The following is an 8191-nucleotide window of genomic DNA, read 5'->3' on the forward strand; positions in this document are numbered from 1 at the left end:
ATCCTTTATATATATATATATATATATATATATAAAATTTATTTATTTATTTAACTGCAAGGCAGAACATGCTATCTTACTTTTCTTATACTTGTTCCAACCCCTCCTGTCCTCATGCCTAGCATAGTTCTTGGCAAATGCACAGGCCAAGGGGAACTGTTTGTAGGAAGAATTAGCACTGTTACAGAGACATGAATAAAGTACTTTGGGAGAGCAGTGGAAACCAAGGAATGGTAAAAAGACTGGACTTCCAAAGATGGTAGCATAGAAATGGGTAAAGTTGGCCTTGTACCTCCCAGTCATAGAATCCACTACACTACTCTTTAATTACTTGCTTATGTTATTTTCCCCCATGAGGCCCCAGCCTCGCCAAGAGATGCCATGTCTGTCATGTTTATTGGCGTCCAGCATGGTACACGGGACATAGTAGATACTCAGTATACTCCATAAGTATTTGTTAAAAGAAGGACGGTCATCAGATTTATTTGTCAAGGCTCCGCTCCCCCCAGTTGCAAGTTAGCAGCAACTCAAACCTGCTTAAACAAAATAAGGGCATTTGGGGTTTATGTATATGAACTCTTCATAGGGCTTCAAGTATGTCTGGATCTAGGAATCTAACTAAGGTCCTCAGGAATCCATCTTCATCTTTTTTTTTTAAGATCTTGTTTATTTGTTTGTTTGTGTGTGCACACACATGCACACGCACACGCACATGAGTGGGGGAAGGGGAAGATGGCGAGGGAGAGGGACAAGCAGACTCCACGCTGAGTGCAGAGCCTGTCATGGGGCTCAGTCTCAGGACCCTAAGATCATGACACAAGCCAAAATCAATAGTCAGACACTTAAGCGACTGAGCCACCTGGGCACCCCCTATCTTCATCTTTCTTTTGTGTTATCTTCATTCTCAGGTAGGCTTTCCTGATGTTGTGGCAAAGACAACTGACTTGTATCTTTACCGTTTAGGATTCCAACAAAAGGATAGTGTCTCTTTTCCTGACAGTTTCAGGGAGTGACTCAGTCAAGGAAGGCTCTGGTTGGCCTGGCTTGGTCATATACTCGTCTTTGAACAACTCCCTGAGACCAGGCCTAAAGGCGGGGGAGGAGCAACCCCAAGAACTTTGTATAGCTCGAGATGGAGAAAGCTGAGTTCAACGGTTGGCAGCCAAAAGCAAACAAACAAAATGCCCTATGTATTCACACCCCAAGGAAACTGGACAATAGTGTAGAGATAGGAATAGGCAGAGAATAGGAAATGATACAAAACGTAGTAGGATTGAAATGTCAGACAGATGTGTGGTGGACAACAGTGGGAATTACTGCTGAAGATGTAAATTTAGATCAGATGCTGCAAGGCTTGAAGTTCAAAAAAAGAAGGTTTAGATTCATTCTGTAGACAATTGTGATGCAATGTGAGGGGAAGGCGTGGGGGTATAATCCAAGATGTATGTAGGGCTTCTCCAGAAGCCACCTTTAGGGGCCTCTCTTTTCTCCTGTGTGTCCCTCCTAAACCAAGAGTCACCAGTGGAAACATGCCAAGCAGGACATGGAGTTCAAGAGACTGTCCTGCAGCCACTTCATGTCCAGAAGGATGCTTGGGCATATGTAACTTGCTGGCCTCTGCATCCTCAACACTGAGCCCCCGGTGTGAGTAAGCCGCAGCCTCTGTTTTAAGGAGCTCACAGCTGGAGGAGATTGGTCTCAGACAAAGTACTAGAAATACACCCGCATATACACATATGAAGTATGTACACATATATGTCTATATATGGGACTGGGCAGTTTAAATAGGAAAAAAGGGATATTTTATTCCTCATGAAGAGTCAGGGAAGCCTTTAGAGTGGAGGAAATATGTGTTACCCTTCTATTCTAGGAAAGGCTTGTACTCAGGGCACACACCATTCTCAGGGCAATCACAGATTCTTTCTGGTCCAGCCTTGGGCTGCTTTCTTCCTTGTGGTTAGAAAGAGAACCTAGAGCTTCCTTTCTTCAGCTTCTCCTCAACTCAGGTACAGCACTCCCGTGGCAGGAGCAGTCCCAGCAGTAAACAGTTACCGAGGCTGGAACTACACACGGAGCATCGTGCTCCCATCTTTGCATACAGTCTCCGGTCTCATCCTCATCATCCTTTTATGAGATAAATGCTATTGTTCCCATTTTACTAAAGAGAAAGTTGAGGCTGATAGGTAGGCAACTTGCCTCAGGACCAAGCACAAGGAAGCGGCGGAAGGGCGGTGAACATGGTCGACTTGGCCTGGTGCCGTGTTCACCACGGTGCTGTCTGCTCCCTCCAGCTTCTCCTGCCTGCTTCGGCGTGGGTCACAGGGACACCCCCAGCTCAGGTAGGTTACAGAGACGGAGATCCATGGTATTGGATTGGTACTCCAGGAATGGTGCTTCAGCTCTGACTCAAGACTGCACCGGGGTGCAGAGAGGGACGCTGATCCTCTGGGATGGTTCTCAACCTAAATGTGCCTAAGAATTTAGGGCCCCTCTCTCAGAGAGTCTGGGTGAGACCTTGGAATCTACATTTGAACAAACACCCTACCACTGCCAGTAGAGGCACTGAGGCCAGTGTTGCACATTTTGAAGAGTACTGCCTAGGCAGGGGCATGTGTGTGACAATGTGTGTACATGCCCACATGCCCACAGTTCAAGGGTTGTTTTAGGAAACCTCCGTGGAGGGCAGGTGTCACCGGGCACTGCACATAAACTACTTCAGAGCAGCTTTGTCCAGGTTTTCATTGTCTTCCGTGGATCCTACCATTCAAATCCAGCCCTTGCGGTTAGGGTGACTAGATACCCACTATAAAGGATCATCTTTCTATGAAAACCACTCAGCATATTTAAAAAAAAACTTTTTGGCATGAAGACATTTGTGTCTTTTTTCTGGACCTGGGAACAGCAGTAGGAAGTGTTCAGGCTTTCCCCAAATATAATCCCTGACCGATTGGAGGCTGAGAATCCTCTCTGCCAGTGGCCTCCTGGGACTCTGGGTGGCCTGCCTGTTGGTCAGAGGCACCGAGCACCCCCACACTGAAGATGTGGGAAAGATGGTCTCTGTCCTTGAGGACGTAAGGTCTAGTGGCGGAGGCAGAACAGACCCATGTGAAAGAGTCGGGCCACAAATATAATAAAAATAAAGCAGATGCAAGTCCTTGCAGCAGTGAGAATCCCAGTGCAGACGGAAGCTCAGTCTCAAGGTCCAACATTAAGTCAGGGAGAAACAGGAAGAAGTTGGATGGGGGTTACTAGGTGAGCCATCAGTTACAGACTTCCTTGAGGAGGTCACACCGTCTCCTTCACCAGATCTCAGGGAGCACCTACCGTAGGCACTGCTGCTGGTGAGCACTCTTGAGGAACACAGTGCTGATTGTGCAGGGGTCTCGGGTCAGGGAGACCAGGGGCATCACAGAGCCCAACAAGAAAGTGATGTTTTTCATTGGATTCCTAAGAGCAGCCCTGCCTCTGACTTTAGGGGAGCCAGGAGGAAGTACAAAGAAGGCCCCAGCCTGTGACCTGCTCACCTTCTCTTTCCATGCTGGCTGGTGTACCCGTGGACACCTCAGACCTCAAGTACAAACTGCATCCACACAACACACCCCCACTGCCCCTCAACCAGCCTTCGGACCTAGTGCCGTCTACCCATAGGAGGAATAAAGGCTCTTGCAGGCCCAGAAGTGGGCTTGAGCTGTTCAGACGGAGGATTTGGGGGTCCTGGATCTACAGGGATGAGTGGTCTGGAAGTGGGTGCACAACCACTGGGCAGACATGTTCCCTCCACTCCAGCATGGGCCTTCTAAAGCATGGGGCCCAGGGCAGGGATCCTAATGGCAGAGTCTGAGGGCAGTTTTGCCTAAAGCATAAGTAGGGGTTAGCTAAATCAAGCTCAGGTGTGGGGGGAAGACTTCCCGTAGAAGACCCCTAAAATGAGAAAAGGCCTGGTCATCTCCCTAAAAGCAGAGGTTCGGAGGAGCCGAGGTGAGGTTGGAGAACCGACAGGGGCCTGGTGGCCAAGGTAAGGATTTGGCTTTACAAAGGACATGGGCAGTACATGACGGGCCAGGAAAAGGTAATTATGGAGCTAGAACATTCCTTCCAAACTGAACTTGTGTGATACCGACAAGGTGTTTGATGTGAGGAGAGCAAGCTGCTCAGTTTGGCTAGACCTAAGAGTACTGACAGAGGCGAGAGAGGAGGAAAAGGAGCATCAGGAGAAGAGCAGTTGTGGAGGAGTTGTAGGCATGGACCCGGCGTCGGGTCCTCGGGGAGCACAGAGCCTCTGGAGGAACTCTCACGGAACTGGGCTGGGGGCCAGATTCTGTCTTTATTCTGTGCTAACCATTCCAATAAGGCAAAAATAATCATTTAACATGCTCCCTATGCTTGAGTCGTAGTACCTTCTATGTATGTGATTTTGTGTTTTCCTGTGTGAATTCAGTGTCTTGAAATTCTTTCTGGATTGGCAACACATCCTGTTTTCCAGTTAGTAAATATGACCACCATTTATGCTTTGGGGCAACATTTTTCAGTCGTTGCCAAATCCTCGTGGGGTTTTTGTGTGACATTTATTTTTCATAATTAGTGATGAAACTCTCATCACTTAATGCCCATGAAATTATGAATATATTAGACCACAATAAGAATTATCCCTGATGTCTGTAAGCAGATGGGGTGTGTGTGTGTGTGTGTGTGTGTGTGTGTGTGTGTGTTTATGATAACAGTGCTTACATAATCCCAACAACCAGGCCCTGGGGACTCACACACGGAGATGGAACGGCTGGTTTAAATTAGGTTTCCATGTGAAATATCGTATCGCTATTTTTTTCCTAGCATTGTGGGAAAGTATATGGAAAATGATTTGACTGATAGGAAATAAATCTGGATGCATGATCAAGACTGAGACACAAACCACGTGGTGGTCTGCGCCTGCTCCTGAAGCAGGCCTATCCAAGGGATGATGCATTAACCCTTTCAGGCCACTAGACTAGTAAGTCACTGCATTGTGCCAGAATAGCCTGAAAGAGTCATGACATTCCAGAGCCGCTGATTTGCCATCAATTTCAATTTTTAAAAAAGGAGCTAAAGCCATAGAAAGACTATAGCCAGAGGTCTCAAGAAGTAATGCATTGTGTGTCCGGAGAACAATTTTAACTTTTGGGGATTCATTTTTATTTGCAAGGAGATGGGTTTGAATTTCTAGCTCAGAGAGTCAGTAATTTTATGATTTTCTAAGTGTTTGCTTATGGCTTCCCTCAGCAGGATAGGGCTTATCAAAAGCAGCACCAATGACACTCAGTCTTTATTGACAAAACAGTTTCTTGCTCTAGAGAGCCAGGATTTCACAAAGGTGACTTTTAACTGGGTGACCAGGTGATGAGGGGACAAGGCACGGAGACAGTGAGCAAGGGATTGCTCATAGCTGTAAGAGAGGGGTTGGCTCTGGGAATCCCAGAAGGTTCCAGGGTGCTCAGAGCAGCCCTGGGAGATCAGAACAAATGGTTATCTTAGGTTGTTTTCTTCCCAAGAGGCTCTGAATTCCTTGCAGGATGATCTGGACCAGGGCTGGTCCTAGGAGTCTGATGCCAGATCTGTTCTCCTGATGTTGCAGGTAGAGAGCAGAGGTGCATGCTGGAGCCCCCTGGGCTGGGACAGGGCTCAGGTTGGCAGGTGGTCACATCCTGCATCAGCACTGCCAGGTGATACCACAGTGTGACCCTGTCTTATCCCTGAAGGTCCCTGATGCCACTGTTTCCCTGTTGTTTCTGTGTAAGGAAAGTAAAGGGGTATTCAGCACCTGTTTCTTCTGTTCTGCTTTTTTCATTGCTTTCGTCATATTTCAGGACTCTTCTTGCCATCTTCTCCTTTTATTCCAACTCTGTGTTCAGAGGTGCTGCTCTTAACCGAGTGCTTAGAAAAACCTAATTAGTGCCAAGTTTAAAAGAAACTGACACGTNACTGACACCCCTCATCAGATAAAAGAGCACCCCACGGGGAGTCCCTGTTTTGACATCAACAAGAATTGGGACCTCGGAAAATCACTTCTCCCCTGAGCCATAGATTCTTAATCTGGAAAAATGGGTCTGGACTGCCCTCTATGGTTGCTGCCAGCACTAAATGTCATTCATTCCTATCATTTCATCAGCGGGGGGGGCGGGCAGAAGGTGCAGTATACCATAGACCTTAAACTTGTTTTTTCTGCAGTTGCCATGGACCATGAACTCTGTGTTCAGGCCTCACTCTCCCTCAGGCCTGGGAAATGAGCTGGCCCCAGGTTTCAGCACTGTTGCTGAACCAGTGCAGCTCCTGGGCCATGTGGGGTCAAGACCAAGGCTTTGGTTTGTTAACAACTGGGTTTATCAGCCCAGACATTAGCCAGGATGGAGCAAGGGACTTAAATGACCACCAGTGTCCAAGCACCAAGTGTAGATAGGAGCAAAATAACCTTAGAGATTAAGCAGAGCATTTTGAGGCTGCATATCATCAAGGGGGGGCTTAGTAGCGGGTTATTATTAAATATTATACTCTAGGCTGTATAGTAGAAAAAACTAATCACATTAGAATAACCTTCATCCCAGAGCTCATGCATACACATTAGGCATTTAGGGAGTGGTTAACAGTGCCTCCTCTGGGGCACACACCTAAATTCAAATTCAGGCTTTCCCGCTCTGGGTAGAAATCTCTTAGGTTCTCTGTCCTTCACTTTCTTCATCTGTAAAATGAGGGTAATAATAATCCTTGACTCTTAGGATTGTTATGAGAAGTGAGTTAACATATGCAAAATACTTAGAGTAATTCCTGGCACACAGTAAGTGCTGTATAAGTATTTGTTCTTCCAATATTACTTAGTCAGTTGAGGGGCATAATAGATAATGCATTTGTAAAAGATAGTTTAAATATATATGTANACAGTAAGTGCTGTATAAGTATTTGTTCTTCCAATATTACTTAGTCAGTTGAGGGGCATAATAGATAATGCACTTGTAAAAGATAGTTTAAATATGTATGTATATATTTTTGCATTTTTTCATTTGATATTCTGCATTTTACTACCAGGTAAATACCCTTTAATTGATGGACTGACTGCGTTGATTGCATTTAATCTTACTGCCCATCAGTCAACTGTATTTAAATGTATTTAAATCAATATTATCCTTAGGCTGTATTTTCTTGTAGTTTCATGGAATTTTATAGATCAAGAGGAAGTTTATGAATTACATTTCTGCCTCCTTATTTTAACGATATGGAGAGGTTAAGTGACTTGCCCAGAATCTCATAGAAAAACAGTGATGGAGCTTAGAGCTTCACCCCAGACCCCTCAGGTGGAGCCCTCTTTTCCTAATAGTAAACTGATTTTTAAAAAAGAAAAGAACTTTTCCTGTGAAAAAAATATTCGTCGAGTTTGCAGGACCTGGGTTCAGTGGATGCCCCTCTCTGCATTTTCTAGGTGAGCTCCTGGGTGACGTGGTTGATCCTCACGGCGGGCTCCATGGAGGAGAAGCGAGAAGTCTTCTCCTATTTGGTGCACGTGGCCAAATGCTGCTGGAACATGGGCAACTACAATGCTGTCATGGAGTTCTTGGCTGGCCTCAGGTATGCAAGTGGGGAACACAGTTATCTGGATACCAGCTGAATGGCACTGAATTAATTGCCCTGGAAACCACATTTATCCAAACCAGGCAATCGGTAGTGATTGTTTGGGGGAAATCCATTATTCTTTGCTAATACACACAAACCTTGTGCCTCAAAGACGCAGCAGCAGAATTCAGCTCCTGTGGCCAGTCACGATCCTAATTAGCTATGTCTGCTCTGATCCCATGCTGTTGGCCACACTGGGTAAAATTATCTGGTTGCACAACTCCATCAAGCCCATCACTGACCCCCACTTGCCCTCTGCGCCCTGTAAACCCCACTGTTATTGGTCTCTTCCCAGCTTTGCCTGATGAGCTGCCTCAGCACTGTAGACTCGCAAGCACAAACTGGGAATGGCCAACACTGATGACGAGCATTCAGTAATGTTAGCTGTTATTTTTATTGAACACTTACTATGTATCAAGCATTGACACTGCATTTCCTATGCACTAAATCTTTTAATCCTCAAAACAATTTCTTGGTTGATACTATTATTATTCCCACATTATACAAAAAAGAAACTAAAGTTAGGAGACGTTAAGTCATTTGGCCAAGGCCACCT

The 8191-nt window shown here is 45.8% G+C and overlaps 1 protein-coding gene across 1 annotated transcript in view; it reads left to right on the forward strand.

Annotated features, from left to right (window-relative positions):
• Window positions 1-2237: 2237 nt before the first annotated feature.
• The window catches only part of LOC100479318 (1-phosphatidylinositol 4,5-bisphosphate phosphodiesterase epsilon-1), a 100670-nt gene continuing 94716 nt past the window's right edge, over window positions 2238-8191 (forward strand). The window contains 3 exon segments of the mRNA XM_034663611.1: window positions 2238-2339; window positions 6202-6312; window positions 7445-7590. Coding sequence (XP_034519502.1) covers window positions 2238-2339; window positions 6202-6312; window positions 7445-7590 — 359 coding nt within the window.

Source organism: Ailuropoda melanoleuca, chromosome 6 (assembly GCF_002007445.2).
Source record: "Ailuropoda melanoleuca isolate Jingjing chromosome 6, ASM200744v2, whole genome shotgun sequence".
NCBI classification, from domain to species: Eukaryota; Metazoa; Chordata; class Mammalia; order Carnivora; family Ursidae; genus Ailuropoda; species Ailuropoda melanoleuca.